Raw genomic sequence first — 27702 nt, 5'->3', positions numbered from 1 at the left:
AGTATGTAAACAGTATTAGATATATGCCTTGCTATTAGTTGAGGATTAGATTGCCTCAAACCAAGGCAATTTAATGTACTGTATAATTGTTTACAAAGAGTTAGTGGCAAGGAACAATTCGCTCCTACCCTTACTGTCTTTATAAGCACTATCATTATAAACAAGGACAGATACAGGACAAACAGCTGAGAGATTTGTTAAGGCAAACAAAAATCCAGGCTGAGGCTGAAAGGACTTGGGGCAGCATCTCAAAAAAAAATGTGCCATTTAGAAAATACTCAGTGGGTAAAATTCACAAATTGCTTATTGAAGTTCTCCAGCTCCACGGGCGTTAACAGAGGGAGGTGGCTCATTTCCATGGAGCCACAGTTCATAAGGATGCAGAAGCCATGGGGTAAGCATGACTTAGTCTGAATTTAAAAAATGAAACCTGTACAGAAAGCACTTTTCCTATAAGAACTGAAATGATAAGTTCCCGAAAGCATTCTTGTTTACTAATGAACCATTCTGGTTACAATAAATGGGAACATAAAGCAGCTTTCTAATGCATCGTTTAAATCCAGCAAATATGGAGAAGCCAAGCAGTTTGTACTGATTTGCAGGACAAGCTACAAACCATATTCTGATGCCATCAGACCTCAGTACAGGTTAGAATCATTGCTGTGAAATAGGAAAGAAATCTGTGGGTTGTAGAAATGTACAGGAAGATCTCACTAGAAGAAGTCAAAGGGAGTCCTGTAACTAGTTTTGAAGAAGTCAGAAGCAATCATCAATCTGCTTCAACAGAAAGTAAAGAGGGACAAAGTAGCTGATGGGAAGCTGTCACAGCTTGTGTAAAGATCATGTTTTCCAGAGCTGCAACTCATAGAGCTTGTGTAAGTTTCATTTAATGGAATTCAATATGGTGTAGGGACTTAGAATTTGTGTGTTTGATCCTATGCTAGACACACACACTGAGAAAAATAATGTAAGCAATCTTTTCCTCCTTAGCTCAACCAGACAAGGCACAGAAGAGAAAATATGCTGTTACCTAAACCAGAGTTTTGTGGCCTTACTGAGGAAATGCATGTTCTTCTATTATTTGTCTTCAGTCAGTACAGCTCAGCATTGTTTTTTTACTTTACTTTGTGCCACGCAAATAAAACTTAGTCTTCGGGGAAACTACAGTGTCTGAGAGGAGAAAGAACAAGGCTAAGACTGAGAGTGCTACAAATGTGAACAGGAGACTCCAAGAGAATGTGGAAAACGCTTTTATTTTTGTGGTGGTCGTTGTGCATTTCTTTTCAAAGTTTTGTGCATGAGTAGCTGACTGATATTTAATCTTTGGCAGAATAAATAAAAGTCAAGGTTTTCTTCGGGTGAAGTGTTAGTTAAGATCAGGAGATTTTTTGTTGCTGAAGCACAAATGTCATCCAGTCATAGACCAGGAGAGCTCATATGCCTCCACAGCCACTCCTGTATTTTAAATTTGGGGAGGTTGCCCAGTGGTTTCTAAAGTGCCTATTAACACACCATAAACAAACGAAAACAATAACATTTGCAGTAGAACTATTTGGTAATTTGGTAATTCATTTGGTGAAATAGGATTTGAAATAATACCTTTTACAATATATAACTCAGCAGCTCTTGAATGCATAGAGTTAATATTCATATTCGTGGGCTATCTGTGAAAAGGTCAAGCAGGAGACATTTTAATCTATGTTTTCAATTTGTGGCTATGGAGTTATAGTAATAAATCATAGCAGCTTTCAAAAAGATCAAGACTAACAGTATTGTGTAACTCTAAAATTCCAAAGGACAACAGTTTTGACTAGTTTGTTTTTCTTGAACAGTTGAGCACATTTTCTTTGTTTTTTGTTGTGATATCTTATATAACTCTAACAACAATATCTAACAACATAAAATGGATGTGCTAACAACTTCAAATTAATGGAAGCTTTAAGCTCATTTCAAAGGACACATTGCCAGACACCACCATCAAATTTTTCATTAACTTTTCAAATGTAAATGAAATTTTGCACCTAAGGGCATGCACAGGACAGCTCTAAGGACACAAGAACACTCTGAAACACTCTTTCACTCATTTCAAGAATCCTTCAGGAATGCTTTGTGTATTCAGATGTCCTTATACATTGTATACACCCCTAACCAAAGCATCCTGTTTAGGATATTTTCAACATGTATCGCTGTTAAGCTGTAACTACAAAGAAACCTCACCAGTTTGAACGTGCCTATCAGAAGGCCTGTTTCTTCTAGTTGACACAGTTCATTAGACATTACCAAATTGTTTCCTTTTTGAAACCCAGACTACCGGCATGCTTTTGACTGCTTTACTTACTCTAGCTGCTCAGCCGTGACTGTATCTTGACGCCCATGTGCAGACAATTTAAGAAAATTCAGGTGCTTTCAGTTTAATGGAACTGAAATTTCTTCCAAGAATTGTAAATTGGGAAGATTTATTCTGAGAAAGGAAAGAGAGGAATATAGCATGCATACTTCTTCAGTGCTTAAGAGTCCACATGTCCTCCTGCAAGCTACAACACACCCATCTATTGTGTGAAAAACCACATTCTCAGGTGATCACTGTCATCCCAATCCTATGAGTTGCTCCAGTGCCTTGTCTTTTCCACTCTCCCAGATTTGTGGCATGTATATTAGAGTCTTATGGGATCCGGAAGTTTCCATACCAAGAATGAGGTTCATTTCTGCACAGAATCAGGCAAAAACACTGTTTAATTTGCACGTAGGTCATCAAAACAATGGTTTGAGGATTCATGCTCTTCTGCTCTGCATATTTTATTCCTACTGAACTGAAAAGATGATCTGCAAAAGTGTAGATATAAGCATGTAGCAGAATTCCATAGTAGGGCTGGGAAAATGTTGTGTTTCTCAGATTTGTTTGAGAAAATAAAAGTAAATATTGACATGCTAATTCTCTCTAGACAAAGAAAGAAAGAATGCAAATGTGAGAAAAGCCTCCTGTTTTCACATCTCTTGCAACACTACTAACTGAAGGGTACATTGAACTGTAGGATATCTAACAGAACCTTCTCTATCCATCCCTTTACTTTTGTATCTCCTTTTATAATAGGAATTATGGGCACAGATGAAAAGATTTATGCACACTTAAAAGATATAAAGAGGGTCAGTCCCTCAAAAGTGACAAGTGTAGTTGGTTTCATTTGTTTATTTGTTTGTTTTTCAGATTCTAGTCTAAGCTGTGTTTACTTACTGGTTGAATCTTTGTTTCAAGTGTTGAAATTCTTGGAGAGCGCTCTTTTCTTTTCTCCTGCAGATGTGCACACACAATTAATTAGAATAGACGAAAGGTGTTTATTTTGACAGATTAGCCACACAGCATATCTTGTGCTTTTCTTGCAACAAGATGTATATGTAATCTGCACAGAGGTAGAGTAGCAATTTGAATTAAAATAAATAAACAGTTCCAGTAAGCTCCTAATACAGTTTTTGTGGCCAAACTGGGGTGGGGGAAAGAAAAAAAGAATAGCATTTCAAGAAATATTCATGGTTTGTACTCCTGTTATGAATTCAATAATTGTATACTGAAACTTTGTGCATATTCCTCTCCTCTCCTCTCTAACAATTTTCACTCTGAGATAACTTTGGATAAGCATTTTAAGAAGAGAGTATTATTTACTGGTATTCCGCCATTAAGAGCACATTTGTACACTTAACATTGCATTTCATTTGAAAGCTTGTTCAATTAAGATTCTATCTCTACTGTTTTAAACAGCACTTATGTAGAGAAAGACATCAAACCCCCCAAAAAGCATGCTTTTTCATATTAGATTTTGATTCACTTCTGCCTTGTCAAATAAGAAATGCAATATTCACCTGTCAAAAAGTTTTTTAGCCACTTAGCCACTTTAGTATACTTTACAATAATAAAAGGTGATAGATAACCTCCATTAGTGATTTGATCAGTCTGTGAAAACATCACTGTCATTCAACTTGCAGAATATGACTGACAAGTAAAATGCTCCTTGTAAAGCAGATTCAGTACAACTCCAGAGGATTAAGCATTTGGGAGTTCCTATGTCCAGAGCACTACTGCAGTTACTGCAATTATAGCACTACTATTTCTTATTACTGCAAATCTATTTATCTTCAAATAACTAAATATAATTAAGTGAAGGATTCTTCACACACTTCTTGCTTTTACAATTTGCTTTTTGTAAGTCCACTTGTATATGCTTTTTGGGAAGAAACAACACATTGCTAGTATTTTAAAATAAATGAATTAATGGTGGGTAAGTTGGAGCACAGTTTTAGGCTTCCCAGCATTCACTAGGAACATTTCACAGGTGAACTGTCTTGATGTACATCAGCAGGTGAAAGTATCATTATTGAACATACCCTGAAAAGAGAAACAATAAATAACTATATTTCATTACCTTTGTAGGGCCATCAGTGTTTCACTGAGAGATGAATTGACCAGCTGTAGTCTCTCTGTTTGATGGAATCACAACCGGTTGCACTAAAGTACATATGCTTTGGCTCCAAGGCAATCCTGAATGCAGCCATTTCTTTCAGTCCTGTGATCCTGATGAATAGCATCTTGGATTCTTTTCTTTAAGAGTTTAAAGGCATGGTTCCACCTGGCTGCAATTTGTATCACTTTTCTTTCTTTTTCTTTTTTTATAATTAACTTATTTAGGACAACATTTTAAATTCTATCAAAGCAAAAATTCATTCTTTTCCCACTGTTCTGTGACTGACACCCATTCAGGCTGTTACATGTGGATGTGAACAGCACAGGTCAGTGATGCGTGATGTCTGTTCATGCCCACTGTACTGCTTGTTAATTCTCTTTAGAGTGATATATTGTTTTCTCCATCGAGGTTTCTGACAGTTCAAAAAGTACACTGGACAAGATTCTAAAATTTGTTTTAAATGTAAGCATACCTAATTTTTATGACCATTTACCCTGTTGATGTTTGTGGTTTTTAATGCAAAAAATTCAAGAGTTTCACATGAGCAGATAAGAAGCCTTGACTATTGAATCCTTTTGTTCTATGTGACTCATCCTTGTTTTACCTCTTTTTGAGAACTGCAAGGTGCATTCCAATGACTTAATGTATCTGTTTATTTCCTCTCTGCAAATCTACAAATGCTCAGATCTTCAAATGCTGCAAAATCACAGGCTTATTGTAGATGACTGGAGTATTAATAATGTAAATAAAGACCATCAAAACTGGATTGGTATTTTACAGGCAAGAAATATACTTTTTTCCCATGCAATTTATAGTAAAAAAAATGTCTTTTCCCAGTATTATTCTCCTTCTGGTGCATGCTGGCATAAATAATTCCTCCACTGTTAGTGGAGCTATGCTAATTTATACCCACAGAGGACTTGGTCTCAAATGTCTAATTTAGATGACAATGCTGAAGAGCAGGGACTTGCCATTTTTATTTGTATGTAAAGTACCAGGCACTCAAGTAGTGGTGTGTCATTAAATTATTTCTAGGAAATAAATTGCCATTTGCAAGGCTTGCTCTTGGGTAAAATTATATCTTTTTGTATGACTTAAGACAGATGCAACGAGTTAATTTAAACAGCCCCTCTTCACTTCCCTAATTTTGTTCTCTCTCCTATTTCCTGCCTTTCCTCTGCTGAGCATGCTTTCTTCTTATATCTCACTGAAATAAATACATCCTTGCATGGTAGCTCAAGTACTTCATTGCAATGTTCCCTCAGTCCTGAAGTGCCTTGATTAAAAGTGAGGTAGTAGGGCATAAAAGTGGTCAATGTCATTTATAACTCCTGAGAAAGCTAAAAGTTAGATGATAAGACTTTTTAAAGCCACTGGAGCTCCCTCTTTCTCAGCTATAAGGTTTTTTGCTGCACAGCACTGAATTTTACCCTAGGGTTGACTGAGTTGCAACAGATTTGACAACAGTCTCACCTGCACACTGGACTTATAACCATTAATGGGGCACTTCATTTCAGAGGAGTCATGCAATTACGCCAAGTGATGTGCCTCTGCTTTTAAGGTCTCTTGCTAGTAATTTTATATAGGTTGTGTTCTGTTTTCAACAGTCTGTTCTCCTCAACACTAGTTGCTATTCTATTTATCTTTACTGTATATGAGTCTTATTCCATATAAACCTGGTCCAACAATTCTTGTAATTAATTTGAAGATAGCAGAGCAGACATGTAGGTGTGTAAATACTGATAAACGTGAGACAGGGCTGCCTAGGTCACAAACACTGAAGAATGATCCTTGCCATCTGAAAAAAAAAAAAAAAAAAAAAAAAAAAAAAAAATCTGCAGAAAGGAATGCATCAAGATTAAGGTTGTTTTAAAGATTATGTAAATGAAATCGAAAACTTATGTGTCCTATGAAGATGCTACGGGCAGTGGAGGAAGCTGTGAACTGATTCTACTGCTGTACGAGTATTTGATTCTATACTGTCATTTAATCTTGATACTCATCCATGCTGACCTGCTGTACATTGGAATGCAGTGTATTGCATTCTGTTTTCTATTTTGTGTAAAGCAGGTTCCTGTGGTGCTTCAGATAACACTGTGAGAGGCTTGGTGATTACTGTCATGGTGACCGGCACATACAGTGAACCCTCAAGAAAGATAACTCTTTGTCTTGAGAAATCAGTTTTGATTTTTCTCAGAGTTGTTAATATGTTGGGATTCAGGTAAACCATATCTCAGCAGAATCACTGTTTTTTTGATGATAGCTATGTACATTGCTGGCGACAGGATTTGTTCAATGGTACGTAAAGAGATTTAAGTAGTTTTCCTTACTGGTAGGCTACATTTAAATTAACTGATTTTTCAGTCCTTAAGATTGAAACTTGGTAGAAGTTTTCTGACTTCAAACCTCTGCTTCATTTAGAAGCATTCCATACACAATATATATCTCTATATAAGTTTTATAAAAATATAAATGTGTGTTTGCTTCTGTCTATTTATCAAGATAAATGAATTAAGGCAAAGAATTTTGTTGTTATGGGCTTTGTTCTGTTTGGTTTTTAAAATTTATTTTGCATCAGCTACACAGGAAACTGAATAAGAGTAGTAAAAAAGGAGAATACAAGAGTAGTGCTAGCTATAAGGGCCCTGGGGAGGTATTTATTACTATTGCAGCTGTGTTATTGCTTCAGCTGTTAAGCAGCTGGAGGACTACTCATATCTGGGGAGCTGATTTGACCAATCATTGGAGATTAAAATTGGGATATTTCAGTAAAACAAAGTTCAACTGTGAAGTACTGTAACAGTAAAAAAATCTTACATGAATATTTACTGTCATTGTATCAGCTATAGGCCCATATGGAGTCTTGGGGTCTCTGAGCCCTGCAGAAAGATGCAGTGAGTACTAGTCATAGCAGATACCCTCATAGGCAGAGAATGTGTGGCAGAGAGAAAAAACAGCAGATGACTTGCCTGCAGACACCCAGCAGGTTAGTGGCTAGATATGTTGGCAGTCCTGTTTTGTCCTGAGCTAACTCTCTGGACATAATTTTTTTTCTGAAGTTTTTGGGGAAGATAATAGACTCAGATCCCAGATTAAAATATTTGTTGAGACATTATCCTACAAACTGAGTTCACAACAACTGTTGTATTTTTTAACCAAGAGTTTGTCATATGGGTTGAATTAATGCTGCCCTTGAAAGAATGCACTTTTCTCATTGCTGTAATGTGTCCCTACAAAGCTATATCAAAGCTTAGTTAATTCTTTGTTAGAATAACCTTGTGAAATATTATAAGGTGTTATTATTGGAAAATTAGTTTTAGGTAGATAAAGATCATCAGCAGACAGCACTTTCTCGAATCCTTGCTTTGTCCTGAAAGCAGAAATAAATTTTACCACCTTGCCTTCCTGGAAACTCCTCCTTGTTCTCTCCCTCTGTTCAAGATGGAATGATAAAATACAGGCAAGAAAGAGTTGTAGAGCAAGTGACTGTCATACTCAGTTTTCCTGAAGTAAGGTCCTCTTGTGACAGTGTACATTATAACTGTTTCCCTTGCCCAGAACATTAACTTCCATCATTTCCATGAGAGCACTGGAGTCTGAGGATTTCCTGCAGTGAAGGATTTTGATCAGAAATTAAGTAAACATTTGTAACAGGACAGTATTAATAGGAACTGCTTCAGGTGGGCAAAAGCCATTTATTTTAACAAAGGGTAAACTCCAGTGTCGCTGCTTCCAATCTGAATCTGGCCAGTTTTTCACTGTGCTGAAGTAGCCTTAAGCTTGAGTGCATGGCAAAATCTGGAAAGAGAGTGGCTGTGTGTTGATGGCATGATCAGAAGTGTAGAAGTTATGTGAGGACAGTTTCTCTGGCTGCAGTGTCATTCACAGAAAACCTAAACATATGGCCCACATAAACATTTTACCGATGGGGTAACAAAAGGTCTTGAATGTATGGAGAGGGTTGTGCAGAGTTTGCAGGGACCCCGGAGGGGAGGAGGGGGGGTGGAAATCATGCAAACCAACCCCGTCATCCTGTCTGCTGGCTCTCTGGTTCTCTGCGATAAGTGCAAATCTTCTTGCACTTATCTTCTTGTCCTCCCCACTGGCAGATTTTTAAATAACTTTACAGATGTTGATAATGAGCAGCAGTAACAAAAAACATGGCTCTGCTCCTGTGTCTGTGTAGTATCTGTTAAAATTGGATGGGTTGTTGAGGAACAATGCTGGGAATTGATGACCCTCTTGATTTTATGGCTCTGTAATGCTACCAGATTCAGTAACCTGCCTAAACTGGAAATCTACAAAAGGGGCCTTGATTTTTTTATTTTTCACTTAGGGCAGAGGCCTACTAATTACCAAATGAAAGCAAATACTAACATATTGTGTAGGTAAATAAACCTTTTCATCTATAAGAAGAAAAACTTCACTTATCCTGAAGTATTTACTGTGCTGCTTGAACCTGAGTTGAGTTCCTCTCTTTTATCAGTAGCAAGACAAAAGTAGCCATCAGGAACAAGAGATGTGCAAGACTCTGGAAGAAAACAGTATATTAACAAAATGTACTGAGCAGAGACCCTATTATAGTATCTACCCTCTCCGCTGTGCCACTGCAGAGCTAGAAGTGATTGATAATAACCTTGTAGTTACTGTACAATTTGCCTACAATTTTATAGTTTCAGTCATGGCATTGATCTACAGTTAAAGGAGATAATTCCTGTGTGCTATCTTGCCAGTCTGCCAAGAGCAAAGTACCAATTGTATCTGTAGTCACTAAAAATGAATACCTGCTTGAATCCAGGGTTTAATAGGGAAGTTTTAGAGAGTTATATTATGAAACTGTTATAAAGAACATTCTTAAGTTTGTAAGAGAAATATGATGAGGACGATCTAAACCTAGAAATTTCTATCAGTAATACTGCTTTTGTCAGCAGAGTGTTTTATAGCCTCTGCTTTCTGCCTTTCACTATATGAATGCTGCAAACCATTTCTGCTGAAAATAAATATTGCAGACTAACAGTTCTAAGACACTGAGAAGTATTTTTATAATTTTTACTTTATTAATTTGCAAAAGTGGTAGATAACTGGAAATATTGAATGCAAATAGTTTAAAACACATCATCTTTTCTTTCTGCTTCTTTTTTAATCTCAAACATACTCATAATGGATCAAAATACAAGCTTTTTTTTTTTCCAGGAAAATTTCTATTTTGGACTAGAAACTGGGCAGTTCATCAAAGATACAGTAAAGCTATAATAGATGTATGTGAATCTTTTACACAGTACCTTCCCAATTTTATTCTACCAACCAACCCTCAAGCTTACAATGAAACAAATAGGTCACAAAACCACACAGACCACTTCCTGTAAGGAAGTGCTAAAACTGGAGTGTGATGAAACACATGGGCTTCAAAGAGCTCTACACTGCAAGCACAGCCTCTTACTTTTTTTCTGGAGCTTGTTCTTATATGCACTGAAGTCTGGTTTTACTATGCCAACGTAAAAAGGGGCCTCAAAACGGTTACTGTCAAAAAGGGGAATGCTTTCCTCCTGCTATCATGCTGGCTATAGAAATGACCATATGGAATATTAAGAGCCAGAAGTTGCTGACCCAATACATTATGGCTTGGAAGGAGCCATTGGAGGTACCCTCGGGTTGTCTATGTCACAGCTTTTTGATTTGCAAGATTTTCCTCTTATTATTTCAGTCAACACTGTTGTATTTAGGACTGCATGCCTTAGAAAATAAATGCTGAAGAAACAACTTCTGCCAGCAAGCTCTCTTTTGTTACCCGGAAACTGTATCTCACAGATGCTCTTTTACGATCCATGTGAAATGAATACGAGATTTTAGTTCATCTCTAGATAGATTAGAGATTTAACTTTTTTCTCAAAAGCCTTTCACATGTAACGTGTAGTGTAGTGCTGACTGCTATCCAACAGCTGCAATAAGTTTTGGAGGTTGAGGCTAACCTGAGATGTGCACTGTTTATATGTTTCTTTGAACATCACCAGGCACCCAGGTATCATTCTATGATACATATAGATGTATACATATAGATGTATTCATTAGTTTTGAAGTTTTCTACACAGAAGTAAATAAATGTCTATTAAACCACAGAAATAATGATCAGTGCTGTACATTCTTTTTTTATTCTTGTCATCCTTCTCATAAATCCACAAAGAAGGAAATAAATGATGCCAAGTTATTTACTTTATTTATTATCTGAATTTTCATAGCACCCACAATATGTTAAACACTGTCTTTATCTCTGGAAAGTATAGTTCCTTCCCTGAGTACTCTCAGATTAAGACTATCAGGATTTTTGAGTATCTGACTATCAGCTATAACATACTTAGGGCAAAAACATGTGTTGTGGTGTTTGTTTATTTTGTTTTTGTTTTTGGTTTTTTGTTTTGTTTTGTTTTGTTTTTTGTAGAAAACAGAGTCCAAGTTCCTGTTCTTCCCAGATCAGGTTTATCCTACACCACAGTGAGACTTCCACTTGCCAAATAGGATTAGTCACTGTAGTAAACTTAAGTATGTGTGAAAGTGTTGGCAGGGTCAAAGTCTCTAAGGCTCTGGTTCTGTAGGCACTTATGCACATGCATAACTTTACTCACTGGGGCAAGAAGTACACAATGGCCAATAATCAGCCAGATGCTTTTAAGAATGTGTTTTACTTTCATTAAACTCACAGCAAGCCATTTTTTAACCAGCTTGAAAAAATATCAGGCATCAGGATCTCTGTGACTTGGTGGTGATCATTTCAGATTTGCCATTTTGTTTCCTCTAAGGCAGTTTCAACTGTGTCCCACCCGTCTTTGTGTGCATTGCCTTAGAACTTAGTCAAGCACAGAAATTGCTATGAAAACTCCATGGTATGAAAAGTTGGAGTCAGCAGGAGGGAGCAGGCTGAAGGCAAATAAGTCCTCACACAGGTCACACTGGTCTATCTCCGTTGCCATTGTTGTCAAGAGGATGACATCTTGGTGTGGCTTTGCCCCTGTTCTGTGAAGGATGTGGGGTTAGTCACAGCTCCTGGATGTGTGGGGAGCCTTTGCCTTTGTCTTGGCTTCAGCACCCAAGATGGGAAACTGATAACGACAGGCAGGGAGTGTTCCTACTTGACATTTTACTTGATAGCTGTTATTGCCAGTTGCAGCCTGAAAGTTCTACCTAGTAAAGACATGTACTCTTATTTCCACTTGAAATAATTTGTATTTGATTCTAGGAATATTTGATTGCTCAATAGTTATGGACTCCGGAAGCAAGACTTTAACAAGGCAAAACAGAAGAACTACAGTCACAAGCAGGTTGGGACAAGAGAAGCGTAAATAAAGTCTGACTGTAGGTGGAGTCCTTTCCCAATAATCATGATCTGCAATTTAACTAGCTTGGTTAGTAAGCATAGGTCAATGGACTCCCCCAGGATCTGGATGAATTTCAGAGTTGGCTGAAGTAGGATGCGAACACCCTCTGACTGTGACATTGGCCTCAATCTGTACAAGTCATTGCCTATTCCAATTTTCTCCCTTGCAAAAGGCAAGGGCTTAAGAAGTCATCTGGTTTGCTGCCACTGAAGTTGCACTAGGAAGATAAATTTCTGTACTGTATTGGGGATTACAGTAGAATATTCCAGGTGCAGCTAATGTGACAGAAGAAAGAGGCCTTCACTTCCCCAACCAGTCCTTTCTTGTTAGTAAGAATAAAATCAAGCAGCACACCCCTCCTCGTCAGCTCCTCTATCATCTGCATCAGAAAGTTATCTTCAAGGCATTGTAGGAACAGCTTGAATTGTGTGTAGCTGGCTGGCACACACCAACCTGTGTAAAATATTAATTTCCCTCCTATTCGTAACCTTCCTTTAAATTTGGAAAGCCATAATGAACTCTCCCCACAGCCTTCTCTTCTGGACACAGTGCTCTAAAAGGGATCTCAAAAGGGCAGAGCAGAGAGGGACAATCACTTCTCTTGCCCTGCTGGCCACTGCACTTCTGATGCAGCTGAGGTTACCATTGATCATCTGGGGTGGAAGCTCACACTGCTGGCTCATGTTAAGCTTTTCATCTACCAGGACACCAAAGTTCTTCTCAGTAGTGCTACTCTCAAGGAGTTTTTCTCCTAGTCTGTGTACATATTTGGCATTAACACAACCCAAGTGAAAAATCTTGTGCTTTGCTCTGATGAACCTCATTAGGTTCATATGAGCCCAACTTTCAAGTTTATCAAGGTCCCTCTAGATGCTTCCCTTCTTTCTGCCATATCAACTGCACCAGTAAGCTTGGTGTCATCAGCAAACTTGCTGAGGTTGCACTCAATCCCATCATATTTGTCACTGACAAAGATGTTAAAGAGTACTGGTCCCAAGACAGACCCCCAGGAACACTACTTGTCACTGGCCTTCACCTGGACGTAGGGACATTGACCATACCCTCTGTTTTTGACCTTCTAATCAATTCCTAATCTTCCAAGTAGTCTTCCCTTTAAATCCATAGCTCCCCAATTTAGAGATAAGGATGTGGCAGGGAACCATGTCAAAAGCCTTACAAGTCCAAGTAGATGACATCAGTTACTTTCTCTTTGTCCACTGATACCATCAAAGAAGTCCAATAGGTTGGTCAGGCATGACCTTCCCTTGGTGAAGCCATGTTGACTGTCTGGATCTCCTGCTCATTTCTCATGTGCTTTAATGTCTTCCAAGGGGGTCTGCTCCATGATCTTCCCAGGCACAGAGGTGAGGCTCACTGGCTTGTAGTTCCCCAGGTACAGCTTCTTCCCTTTCTTGTAAATAAGTTTGATGTTTCCTTTTTCCAAAAACTGTGGACTTGGCGGACTTGGCTTCATAGTCACAACTTTTCAAATACGATGGAGAACATCTTGGCAACCACATCAACCTGTTCCTTCAGACCCCTGGGATGCATGTCATCTGGTCCCATAGATTTGTATATATTCAGCCTCATGAGGTAGACTTGGACTTGCTCTGCCCTTACAGTGGGGAGAGTTTGTTCCCCCAGTTCCCATCAAGAGGTCTGGGGAGGTAAGGTTCAGAGATGTGAAAAATGAGAATCCCGGCTGCAAGAGAAGATGGAGGCAAATGACTCATTTAGTACCTCAGCTTTCTCCATGTCTGTTGTAGTTCTTCTTTCTCATTTATCACAGAAAGTACGCTCTTTGGCCTGTCTCTTCTGACCAATGTATCCATAGAAAACTTTTTAGTTGTTTTTAACATTTCTTGCCAAGCTCAGTTTCATCTGTCCCTTGCCTTTCCTAATCTTCTCTCTTCATGTCCGGTCAGCATCACTGTATTCTTTCCAGGTGACATGTATTTGTTTCCACAGCCTGTACATATCTTTCTTTTCCCTCAGTTTGACCAGTAGGTCCTTGCCAAGCCACGCCAGTTTCCTGTCTTCCCTGCCTGCTTTCTTGTTCTAGGGGACAGGGAGCTTTTGCTATCACAGAAAGACATCCTTAAAGAGTAGCCAGATTTGCTCCGCTCCTTTAAAAAGATCTTCCCAGGAGATCTCATCCAACAATTCCTTAATCAGTTTGAAGTTCATTCTTCTGAAGTTCAGTGTCCTGATTCCACTCTTTGCCAGGATCACACTGATCAGATTTGTTGAAGGTGCAGATGAAACATACCATAATCTACAAAATAATCTGACATGTGACACAGAGCATTTAGGGGAGGCCAGGTCTACACATTTGTACTACTTTCTGTTATTAAGACTGAGAAACTCGTTCCTTGTGCAAGCAATGGGTCTACAAATATTACCTCTCGAAACTGACATGATTGATGACATAATAATCTCTTTCATAAAATTCTGTGAGCTTGCTTAGGGTTATTTCACTTTCCATCTCCTGACATAAAAGTGTCTATACCAGAAAAAAAAATCTGTCTGACCATCTGAATGTTGAGAATGAAGCCTCAGGAGAAAATTGCATTTCATTTTGAAAGGCTGGTGGCTGAATTGAAACGCAAACGAACGATTAAACTTATTCAAAGATTGAATGAGACCAAATTTTATGCTGCAGAAATAAAAGCTTTTCTATATTCCCAAGGTAATTTGGTGGACTGAGGAAACCAAAACAGTTGTATGTGAACTTATAAGAGATGAACAACTCTGCTCTCAGAAAAAACTGAATAGTGCTTCCTTGTTAAGAAACATTTCTAAGCATTGTCCTCTGAATGATTATGAATCCAATCAGAGAATCTTTCATCTGATATATATCTGTAGTCATTTTGGCAAAGTCTTCTGAAGGCATGTGTAGATGTCTTGGCAGCTCAGAATTTAACAGCAGTGTTTGTAACAGCTGCACGAGTACTAAAAAATATGCTATCTTCTTAGACTTTGTTAAAATGGGAATTCATTATTTTGGTCAAGACATGAAGATACTTACCATTTAGACTGTCCTCTTCACATAGGAACACCCAGAAAAATGCTGAACAAGCTGTCTGAAAAAGTTGCTGTAGCACACTGAGGCTATGTGCAAAATTCAGACAATGTTTCAAGCAGTTGGACATATACTGAACAAAACTGAATGTGAACTGGGGAGAAACAGTATCCATTTTCAGGGCTGCCTAGTCACAAGTATCATCTGTAGAATGGCAGAAGTAACAGCTCAGGCATTACTGGGGTATGATCAGTTTTTAAGAAAAAAGCATGCTGTCTGACTGAGAAAAAAAATCTGCCCTGAAGTTTTATAAATAACCTAAATATTTAAATACCTTAGAAGATTAAATCATAGACCTTTCTGCGTCCATCAAGAGCCCCCACAGATATTGACTTCTGGAAAAGTATGATTCTCTTAATTACTCTTGCAGTACATCAATATTTGCTTAATGGACTGCCCATATCCAATCTACCATAGTTATGGTAAGAATATTGTCATCAATAAGTGGGCAACAAGAAATTATCTGCTCAGAACACTTGTCTGGGACTATAACTACCCATGTAAAACACGTTGGCCCAACCAGCTGGTCAAAATCTATTTGATTTGAACACGGTTTTGTCAGTTTTGTGATTAGTGCTGGAAAGGCACACCAGGATACAAGGTGAAACCTGATGATGCTACACACTGAGAGCATAAGCAATAGACTGCCCCAGAAACTGAGAATGAAACAAAGATCTTTTGGTGCTTCCTATAAGCTTGAAGACTAGCATTCCACGAAAGCTAAGTGAGGATGTTACCAAGATTATCAAATACAGACTTCACATTCACCTGTGCATGATTAAATGCAGGCCATTTCTGTCATACTTGCATGTTCTGTGTGTTACATCTACAACATGAATTGCTTGTACTTCCAAATTTTTCTTAACATCACTGGTGGTATGTGGGAGCTGACCTACATCACCTGACTGCGATGGGATCTCTCTCTCATCTCACTACTGCGTATTGTTCCAGGCAGTCTTTAAAAATGAAGTCATCTAGGCTGAAAACTGCTTGCAACTCAAAATTCCTCAGAAGTCTTTTTCCCTGCTTGCAAAAGACTGTGCCACAACTGATCCACTGCAGATTCTACAGCTTGTGTGGAAGTTCAGCAGTATCATGAAGGCCCAAGATAGAAGTGTTCTACATTTACAAACCGATATTTCCACGATCCAGTTCTGATAGTTCCCCTAAGTTTAAGCCACAGATTTAGGATACTCATTAATACAGTAATACAATGGTCTGGATTACAGGAAAAATAAATGTCAGTACAGCACACAGCTCTAGCAGGGCACCTGCAATGCTGGAGTGTCTCCTTATAGATCTGTTGAAGAGATCTTTGCTCTGAAACCCTGCATGGGCAGTTCCTAGCCTTCCCAACAGCCTAGGGGAGCATATATGATTTGTCTAACAAGATTCCACATTGTTTCCTTGATAGACATGCTGTTTACTCAGAATACAATAAAAAATGTTCACAAAAGAAGGAAAAAAAAAGGAGGAGGGGAATTATTTAGGGTTCACATTTCTGCTCTTTCTCTTAAATGTTCAAGACAAAATCAGGGATAGCATGTGCATTTACTTGGTTTACACAAGAGTGTTCATGTTGACAAAAATAATATGCTGCTTATCTCCTTTCATGAAATAACTTTGAGAAGTTGTGTTATAAAAAAATAACTACAACTATAGAACTTCTCTCTCTTAATTGACTTTTTTCTCTCCCATACAGTTTTTTTTTTACATTATTTAGATTTAGATTGTACTTAGTCCTTTCTCATCTGATTTAGATCCAGCTGTTGTGTGAAAGCCAGTATAATTTTAAGAGGCAATATTTGGAGAATTTTAGTTCACCTGAGCTGAAGCCATAAGCTAAGCCACAGTACCACAGTACAGGCACAGGCTACACTTTTATGTTCATTTTTTAATAGAATCCTAAATAAACAGAACATGGTGAAAATGTGTAACTACCATCTCCAGTATAGTTCCTTTGGGAGCATCAAAAATACGCTAAAGACACCGTCACAGTCACCAGAAAGTATGAGAACATATAATTGCCACATAACTGAGAAGAAGATGAGCCAGGAGACCTCTCAGACCCCTGTACATTCAGCAGCTGCTGTGCCCAGAAGGAGGATGTTCTGTGTAGGAATGCAGGAAGAAGAAGGCATTTTGTACTGCACACATTTTATTTTAGTACCAGAAACCTCACTCCCTTGCAAGCCTACTCTCCCCTTATATTTTGTTCCCCACAGAGAAACGAAGAAATTCAAAATTCAAGCTGCTAATAGCTCAGTTTGTCAAAACAGTCTGAAATGTCCCTTGTAATGGTTTTTGTAAATACTTGTGCTATCAGGATTCAAACTTTCTTCCTTTTGAGAAGGAATGCAGCTCCTCCCTGCTGTATTCTTCAACTCTGATAATAAGCCAGAACCCCAGAGACGTAGTCAGGTTTGGTAGCCACTGGTGTGCAGTTTAACACAGCTGTAAGCAAATTCTATGCCACACTTTGAAATTATGTCAGATAACAAAGAATAAACAAGAAAGGAAAAAAAAAGGGGGGGGGGGCAAAATAGTTTATTTCTGTCAAAACATATTAGCTTCTAGTGGGCAAGCTGAAACACTTCCATACTCATACTTCTATGTACATTTATACATATATATAAATGTATGTGAGGAGATAAATTCTTGGAGAGGTTCGAATCTTAGAAAAATACCTTTTAGAATAAGAATGCATTTTACTCATAAAATAACCCATTTCTCCTTCACTCCTGCTGTTACATTCCACTCACTGTGGCCTGGAAACCAGATGATTTTCAAAAACAAGAAGCCTGATTCTGAACTCACATAGTACTGTGTAAAGTCGGGGTAATGCTTACGGACTACATGGAGTTGGTCCAGATTTACACCCAGTTTCTAAGATCAGAATCCTCTCTGAAGTATTTAATTCCTACCAGTGTGGTGCCCCGCTGCTTCACTGAGGCTGTTGTCTGCCATGCACAGCATTTTCTGTCATTCAGTAAGAGGAAGCACAGTGTGAGCCCTGCAGCTGGACTTGCAGACTAATGCTAGGAAGGGAAGCACAACAGCCAAAACTTGAAAATGATTTATTTTAAAACTCTTGCTCTCCCTCCCCAACTCTCTCTGCAGGGCCACAATTACAGGAAATGGGGCAGGATACATTCAGACCAAGGGGAGCCAGAACAAAGCTGCAAATGGATCAGGAGTTCAAGGGGAGACTGGACAAATGCTTGGACCCATTGAGGGTTACAAACATACAAACCACATCAAACTCAGGAAATTCCCCGAGCTGAAAATAGAGACTGAGAGAGAGTATTTGGAAGAAGCAGGTAGTCAGGCTATGTCCTTACTTTTGCACAGTGCCTGCTTAGGATAATGGTGAAGAGATTTTGAGACATATCTTGATCTGGACCAGGGTGGATAATATTTCTTTTTTTTTTTTCTTTTGGCAGAGAAGACCTGAGGTTTGAGGGAGAGGCAGCCAGGAGAACGGTGCAGTGAGGGACGCCTCATTTGAGACTCTCTATCAGAAGTTACAGGAAATTTTCTTCTTTTCATTTGGTTTCAGTTCAAATATTCCCTCATTAAATTGAACTTGACTTCAGCATTCACATTTCACTCTGTTGAGTAGATTAAATCTGCAGTTTGGCAGACCTGCAGATAATTAGTTCTCCTTGTAATTAAATTTCCAGTTAATGTCCCATTAAGATAAATGAGAAGAATTTGCATCTTCTTTTTAGGTGGTGATTTCACAAAATGCAACATTTCATAGACTTTGAGCAAACAAGCACTTCCACTTGCCAAGGTCAGATGCAATTGTAATATAGTAGCAGATCTTAATAATTCACATCTTCAGATTTTTATTTTATTTTTTTCCAAGAGCCATCCTGGGGAAGAGCAGAGCCTGTCTCATAGTTAAGAATCCTGAGCAATGGGGTCCAGTTCTTGCTTCAGTTCACAGTCACTTTCTCATGCAATGAGTGTCATGGAAACCAGAATTTTCACAGGTGGCTGCTAAATGCCTTTCCTTGTGCAACCTGAGGCAGCTGGGGCCTGTTTTCTGCAGCTGAGCACTCACCAGCATGGCTGAGAGCAGCAGGCTAGGCAGGCAGGCAGGCAGGCAGGGCGTGCTGCAGCAGAGGTGACATGGTTAGGAGTGGGATGTGCAGGAGGGGGACAGCAGGGAAACCTAGCCAATACCCACTAATTTTCTGAAGATATGAGTACAGGAACATGCCGGCATATAAAATGTGGAAAAAAAAATACATTCCTCTGCACAAGGCATTGAACAAAGGAAGTGCCGTCACAGTCTAAGTACTCAGGAAAAAGCATGCTTTGAGGTGCAGGTGTATCTGAAAAAGAAACAGAATACAAGTATCATAGACGCTAGCTAAAGAAGAAAAAGCCCTCTTCTCTGCTGTGAGGCCCTGGGAGACAAGCACTTCCCCCTTTGTGTATTTTATGAGGTAGGAGGAGGGGAGAATGAAGAGATGGAGCTGAGATGACATGCAGTTCTATATCTAGCATTTGAACTATTGCTAAACATTTCAAAATACTCTTCGGATTTGCATCACTAATATCTGAAGGTATATGTTCAGTGATTTTGTACTGGCTAACTGTTTCAATCCAGAACACTCAAAGATGTCCTAGATTGTTTTCTGTTCTTTTGCTTGTATACAAGCAGAGCAGGAAAAGTATGCCTGAGAAAAAAGAGACCAACAGTTCTAGTTACCCACAGACATAGTAGATCCTTTGGTAGCAAATCTTCATTTAAAAATCTTTTGAGACGTATTCTGTACCATTCTTGGACTGATTTTTGGTAAAGAAAAGGATCTTATTCAACAAGAAGTGGTTAGATGAATACTGTGAGCTCTGAATGAGCACATGAAACTTGTTGGATAAGAACAGAGAGCTTCAGCTCTGAAATTCTGGAGCAAGCAAAGAATTTTAGCAGAATGTAATAAAGACACACACTTGCATATTTTTATTTATAACATGATGCAATTCATCTGTAGCTAAATCAGCAGTAGATTTCTGTGAATTTTTATCTGAAATGTGGAACTACTCTTAAAGAGCAGCTATTTTTAGTTACCTTCTTAAAGCCATACGAGATTTCTTTGAAAAGCTGTGATATGCACACAGAGCAGCCCTTCTCTAAAGGTTATGCTGCTGGCTGGACACTTTGTTTTTCCCCATTTGCTGCTCTTTCTCCTCCTAAATCACAGAATTGTAGGGGTTGGAAGGGACATCAAGAGATCATCTATTCCAGCTCTCCTGCTAAACAGGTAAACGATCAAACCTCAGTCTGTTTAGGTAAGATATTTTAGCATTTCACTGCATAGCACTACCCCAAGAAACGATCAGCTCTGATGAGTATTTTCCTTCTGCCTAGCCTTGATACAACTGTGAAATTTGCTTCGCATGTGGTTTCAAATGCAGGGAAAGGGGTGGACCAGAGGGAGAAATCTTTTGTCAGGTGAGAGGTGAGGCGCTAAGCGTTTAGCTATTTTTTGTATTGCTGAATTGTACACCCTTGGGAATAACTTCGAGGTGCTCAGGCTGGGCATAAGGCAGAGAACACAGCCATCTAGCGGCTGCCGCAAGCACCTTCGTCGCGTGCCGGAAAAAGATCCCCAAAACAGAAGAGTTTGTTCCGTTCTTACAGAAATGCCATTTCCTTCGTTGTTTATTCACTGTTAGTCACTATGCCATCGGAATATTCATTCAAGCTCACAAATAGGTTGAGCGTTGGGTAAAGCTCAGCGTGTTCTGCATGCTGTTGGTTTTTTGAAGACCATTCAGTCTGATATGCTATCTGTTTTTATTTCTTTAGAAAAGGATGTAACAGTAGCGTGACTTTCTGCTTAGTTTTGAGTTTGAAATCCTTATTGAAGCTTTGGGCAAAGATAAGCTAAAGCTCTCTCCACTTTCACGAATATGCTTATTTTTAAATATGCATTTTGAACTCTATGCCCGCAGTGGCATCTGCCTACAGGATATCATGACTTTATTATATAGCATCTCCATTGTAATCCTCAGAAAAACCTGACAACACAAAATTAACTGTGGTGTTGTAAGCACATACAGAGAGTACCTTGTACAGGAGAAACTTGTTAAGAATTTGAACCCTGATTTAAAAGAAAAGTTATTTAGTCAGAGTTCCATGTCCCTTCCAGGCAAAAAAGAGCTCATTAACTAATGTGATTTTGTTCTTGCTTTTGAAATGATATAATCTTGACCCTTTCTTGGGCAAAAACAGTTTATCTGTAGTTTATAGTACCTTATGAGTTCTGCAGGCAAAAAATTTTCCAATGTGTTTCTGTCCTGTATGTTAATGAGGTTAAATGAGGATCTTCTTTATTTCTCATAGCCTTTTTCAAGCATCTTCTAACTAGCTCTTCTTTTCCGCAGTCCAGTGGACTGTGGAAAATGAAGGCTTGATATCATGTACTGGAATCAGTGCAATGGGGAAGGCTGTTAAAATTTTTCAGTATTAAACCATAGACCCTTGTCAGCGCCCTTAGCCATAGGTACACTCTGTCCTTGCAAAAAGTACATTGATCTGCAAGATAAGTTGCCTTGCCAATGGATCATGTAAGAAGGCTACCTTGGGATGCAAGTGAGTAATAGTCCGAAGGCAGTAATTTCCTTTCAAGTCCTAACTGACTGCCATAATAATGCAAATTTCTTTAGACATGTCAGCAGTTTCCATTTTTGTATTTCTGTCATTTGAATTTGCGCTTCCCATCTGTTACATGGAAGAAACCCATTCCTTCTATTCATATAGTGGATGAAATTTTATTTTGAATAACGTTGCTGTAATTCTGGATTGAATAAGTTTAAAGAAATGTAATTACTCCAGCTTAGACACTTAAGAACCAGGAAAGAATTTGGATTTATGTTTCAGGAGGGCCTGACATAGTTCTTACCCTGGTTCTGTATTGATACCACATGGGAGTCAAATTCTGAGTATTTTCTCTGATTTGCTCCAGCTCTTAATTTTCCCTATAGACAGTCATACAGATATCATGAATTTTGGAGCCAAATGATCCCTATTGATCTAGGTAGCTTGTCAGTGTACAGGATGCTCTGAAACTCATGAGATTTTCTCTATATATCAGCAACCGTGACTAGCTTGTCAGACTGATGTGCCCTTCTATATTTTTCTCTCATCATGTCTTTAAAACGCACTTCAAAATATTAAAAGCTGAATTTTCAGCCTAGTTTGGGCCTCTCCATGAACACTCTGTTTTATGACTCTCTAGCAGAATATTAGTTTGTAGCGCTGATAAATGGCCTTTTTTGTTTGAAAGGAGTGCGATGTATTTGGACTGAAAAGCCATTTATCACACTTCCACTCTTTTTTTTCTTTCCTGCTGGCAAGGTGCATGTAGCAATTAAGCATTTTACAAGTAAATTACCAGTGTAGTATATGCCAAAGAAAAGTATCTGTCTAGAGCTTTGGCTTGATTTTCTGAAGACAGTAAAGTGTGCCTCTCCAAATTGTCTTTAAAGATTGTAGTAAAAGGTTTATGATCTGTATCTGCTAGCATGGCTGACTCATAATAAATGTACTCCAAAGGTGTAGTGCCATGTCCAGCACTGATTGCTCCAGCAAATGAGTACTCCTCTTCACTGGAGTCATTTGTAATCATACAACAGCTTGACTTTCTGTCTGGAAAGGCACAGTTTTGTCAAACTGGTTTATGCTACTACATCTCTCATAGCATTTTCAGAGACTATGACAGCTGTTGGTTTCATATTTACTCCCACACTTTTCTGCACTTTAAACAAATGCTGCTTCTCTTCCTTACTCTGAATGTTCTAGATACTGTTGAAGATTTCTTTCATTGTTGTTTTTTTTTTTAAACAAGAAAAGCAACTAAAATAGTAATGCATATTATGAACACACAAATTATTTTCTTTCTTTATATACAGATTTAACAGTTTTTACTTCTTGTATGCTTTAACAGCTCCTCCGTCTGCTATTCTGCCTCAGAGGTTATACTTGTTTTGCTGGGCTACTCTTCCAATTAGTTTTCCTTGTCTTACTGAGAAGTGACCAAATCATGATGCTGGCTTTATGTGTGGTATGCAGATTGCCTCCAGTAGTTTTTAGCAGACATTCTGCTTGCAAAGAAGCAGAAATGTCAGGATCTTGTGCATCATGGATTACAATTCTGATCCTCTAAGAGGAAAGATACAACACTCTATAGAGCTCCTCAGCCTGAAGAAATGACTCAGGAGAGAGATTATATATGTAAAAACCTGAATGCAGGAAGAAAGTGAATAGAGAGTGAACACAAAAGCTGCATGAAATTATTTGGTAGGATGGTTTAAAGAAAAAAGGAAAATTACACAATGCAGAAGTAAGCTCTGGAACTCATTGGCACATGATGTTGATATCAGAATTGTAAATGAATTCAAAAAGCAATTGCACATATTAATGGAAGAAATATTCTCAGGGACTATTAATAGCCTGAATTTCTAAAGGCAGATAAGAATTCAGCTTGGAGCTGTGAGAAGCAGCAGCTAGCAATTGCAAGGGCAATTGGCATTTTTGGAAAAGCTTCTCTGCTTCTGGTGCTGTAGAAGGGCAAAGTATTTTTGTGTGTGCAGATGTCACTGCTTCTGGGGTGGGCAAGGGGTGAGCTGTTGAGGTGAACTTACACACTCGCACACGCAAGTGTAACGCATTATGCTCTTTAAGCAATCAAGGGAAATTAATTCCAACTGCTCTCTTTGAAACTCAGTTTGCTACTTCAATCCATACATGTTGGACAAATTCTGCACTCATTTTTAGCTTCTGCAGAATGTTGCAAGTTTTGTCTTACTAAAATGATGAATCTCTGGTCTTTCAGTTCTCACATGAGCCTCACACTCATCCTGTTTGATCTAATGCCTCTTATTTCCTGAGAGAGACTTTGCTACACTATCTTACCTTTACAACCTTGTTTGCCCTCTGAGTTATTTATGGACAGTGAGTGGACCTCCATATAGACTGAGCTGTTAAACCTGCCTAGTATGTGGATGATTACTTTAAGACTTTGTAATTTTTGTGCAGTTTAAAAAAAGCTTCTTATCTCTGCTTGTCTCTGGTTTAACTGTTACCTGTAGATCTGTTAAGGATGTTAAAGTGATATCAGATCTCAGCAGATAATGAAGTGACAGTCCAATTCCTGTTATCCTGTTGGTTCTTATGTGTTTGAGTTCTGCATATTTTAATTTATTTACAGTGAGCTCCAGGCAACTACTCTATCACGATGTTTGTCTTTGTTGTGGACTGATAAGATCAGTACAAACTCCAGTTACACTATTCCTAATGAGAGAATATTTCTGTTTGAACACCAAGACTTGCTTCTGAGTTATTTAAGGCAACATAAAATAAATATTCTGAACATATTAATTTATTATTTTGATTGCAAGGATTAATATTCTAAATAAGGATCTGAATAGAAAATAAAAGAATGTCAGTGTTGGGGTTTTTTAATTTGATTTATTTTTTACTATGTTTCTATAGTTTAAGGTCATTTAGTTTCCTGAAAACTGACTTTTGACTGAAAGCATTCTGCGTGCCAATTATCCCCAATAACTCAAACAATTTGCCAGCAATACATCCCTGTCTTTCCCAAGACCTTTCAATTGTGATAAACAGACATGAATGGTAGTGAGGATAGGACAAGTTTAGTGACGGCCTTGAAAACTGTTATTTAAGCATGTATTTTCTCCATTTAGAAGGTATTCAGTAAGTGCCCGTAGAGTGTGCTCATATTACCAGGGACAGGCTGGCAACAAATCTGTAGGCATATTTGGGTGCAGATGATCAAGAAAAAAACTGGAGATCAGAGAAAGGCCACACTCTGCTGGTGAAAGAAAGTGAAAGATCCTGCAACTTCAGTGAAGTCATTCCATATTTCACCAGATTAGCACTGTTTTAGTTCTAACCATATCATTTCCACTGGGTTATTTGTATTTCTTGCCATTAAGGGCTTTTTCTGATGTTTCCATTCTCTTTGAAAAATTTTCCTCAGCTTGAATTTCTTTCATGAATTACATCACTATTACAAGCTTTGCTTGGTGTCAGAGGCTCTTTTGCAATCAAGGAGAGTGCTAGCCAGCACTGTACAGACTGTACCACAGACTTGCATCAAACACTGTAACTCAGTCAACCCCTGCAGTTCAAGCTTTCAGTGTTAATTCAGAAAAGGGAGAACTACTCGGGGTTCTTCTAAATGAAAAAAAAAAATAGTATTTTCCACTTGTATCATGTCATGACCTGAGGAAAATTGTCCATGTATTTTACAGGTTTTATCCTCAGCTCTTCTGCTCAATATGCTCTCATAAATATTTCTGTTACTGGTGACTTTCTTGTTGCTAGTTGGTGTCTTCTGTAGAAGGGTCAGATTATTGTTTAAAAATTGAGTTTGTGTTCTACTTTCACAAACTGTGGGTTGATCCTGAAAAGATCAGATACTATTGTTCTGTAACTACTGTCAATTTTACCAAAGCGACCTTCTGTCTCTGAATAGAATGATTTTATCTTTGCTGAGGAAAATCTATGTAAGATTTTGAATGGAAAACCTTACAAATTATCTAAAAAAAATGGACTTTCTGTTATAGTGATCGCAACTGAACTGTAAGCCACTGCAGCTCTACAGCTACTCCATATTTGCGATAAAGATAAACTTTTTTGACACTTTAAATTAACGACTACTTACACAGGTAAAAAACATTTTTTTGACTGAATATTTGTAATATAAATAGATTACACTTTAAAAAAATAGAATTACAAAAAAATATCTGTATCAAGCGTGAAATTCAAGGGGTGAAACTTATTTTCTGCCATGTTATAGTATAGCATTATAATTAATTACACCATAATTGTCTATTCCTACCATCTTACTATCTCTCCATGCTATGAATGCTACTGAATAAATGTAATTGAAATGTCAGACTTCACACAGATTTGTGATATAATGTATATCAGAACTAATTTCATAACTCGTTATATCAATCATCAATACAGTAGAAGTACTTATTCAAGTACTTATTCAAGAAGAACTCTACATCAGCCAGAAGAGATGGTTAAACTTCCTCCTTGTGTTTGAATCTACATAGCCAATTAAAGAGAAGGGAGGTCTGTTTTAAAGATTATTTGTTTACATATAGCATCTTTTAATCGTCTTATTTTGTGAAGTACTTGTCTCAAATATAAGAATTATGGTGACTGATGATTTGCTTTGGCAAACAGAAGATTTGTGGTTAAATTTCAGAGAAGTGACTCAAAGAATGTTGTTCTTATCTGTCACATCTCTAAAAATACTGAGTCTGGAGTAAAGATTTACACGTGAAGTCAATGTTTTCTTCTATATAATTTCAGAATTTCTGCGTAGACACCAAGAAGAAATTGTGCTCAAATCAAGATGCTGATGTTTTTGTTAGTTGCCAGAATGATTTGGTGCATCATGACAATGAGAAGGACCCGACTGGGGAAGCAACATTAGTGGAAAACCGTGTGATTAAAGGTTAGTTAAGACTTATGATTTCAGTTATGTTTTAGCAAAGCTTAACTCCTGCCTTGATAAATAACTTATATGCAGCATTTTCTTGTGTGATTTTCATTTGGAATCTGTGCTTCAGTCAAAAGTGATGAACATTTCTGCTCCTTCTCCATAAATGCCGTAAGGCAAATTCATCCAAGCTCTCAACAGCAGCATGGTATTAAACTCCGTTTGACACTGAAACATGAATACTCAGTAGTTTTTAGAAACAGACTTGTGTGGAAATATGCACTTTGTTTTTCCTTAAGAATCTATACATCTTCTACTACTAAAAAAAAAAAAAAATTAAAAAAAAAAAAAAATTAATTCCAACAGATATATTAAGGATAAGCAAGACATTTATATTAAACATTTGAGGATGTCTTCAACTTTTTTATTTATTTTGAAGAAAAATTAGCATTGAGCAAATTACTTGACTATTAATTGTTTTTAAGGACAGCATTTGCGATAACTGGTTAGGCTTTCTACTTCTCTTTTAACTTTTCAATTTGTCAGAACATATTCAAGTAGAGAAGCCAGATGATATGAGGATAAATCCTTAAGACTTTGAAGCAAAAATAAAAAACTCAGTTGGTTTCATTAGTTATATTTCAAAAATGAATACATTACATTAATTATAACACCAACACATTTGGAAGGCTAAAGCACAAATACTCATTCTCACAGCATTTGTTTATTGATAACTGATATCAGTATAAGAAATTCCCATAAAATCTCTTCTTTACTGTCTTCTCATTCAGTGTGCCAATCTCCTAAAAAAAGACTGCTTATCTGAAACTATGCAAATGCAATATAAAAAACCTTTATATTTAAAAATTACTGTAGTGTACTGAATATTCAGTAATCTGTACTGCTGTGGAGGTTGATTTTTTGGGAACAGTTTTTCTAACAGCGTTTAGGTTTGCAGCAAGCTGCTTTGGAAGATAATCTCATATTTGTTATTTGGTGGCTTTGAAAAATCTCCCTGTAGGTTCCATTTTGTTACAACTTAATGATCTGATGGTATTTTATAGTGGTAAATGGTGAAGCTTCCAGGCTGGCAGCTGTAGAGAACAGCATTCTCTGTTTAAACCCCAGGTCAACATTGTTAACAAGATGAGTTAATGATGAACTCTCTTGTGCCAAGGGAACTACCTGCACATAACTGGGGCTTGACTTTGACAACTGATGTCCATGCTGCAGGGAGCAATGGAATCACCACCATGGGTGATTCAGTCCCTGTGGGGTAGGGCAAGTGTGAGTGA

General features: G+C 37.9%; 1 protein-coding gene across 2 annotated transcripts in view; it reads left to right on the top strand.

Moving 5' to 3' along the window:
- Nucleotides 1-27702, top strand: part of THEMIS (thymocyte selection associated) — a 76128-nt gene that overhangs the window by 39145 nt on the left and 9281 nt on the right. For both annotated transcript variants that reach the window (XM_042827245.1, XM_042827235.1), the window contains one exon: nt 26278-26422. In XM_042827245.1, the coding sequence (XP_042683179.1) occupies nt 26278-26422 (145 nt within the window). The remainder of the gene's footprint in view (nt 1-26277; nt 26423-27702) is intronic.

This window comes from Centrocercus urophasianus, unplaced genomic scaffold (genome assembly GCF_019232065.1).
Source record: "Centrocercus urophasianus isolate 14NV4802_14NV808 unplaced genomic scaffold, USGS_Curo_1.0 seq_10, whole genome shotgun sequence".
Classification (NCBI taxonomy): Eukaryota; Metazoa; Chordata; class Aves; order Galliformes; family Phasianidae; genus Centrocercus; species Centrocercus urophasianus.
The sequence above is the reverse complement of the archived record's forward strand: the minus strand, read 5'-3'. Positions and strand labels throughout refer to the sequence as shown.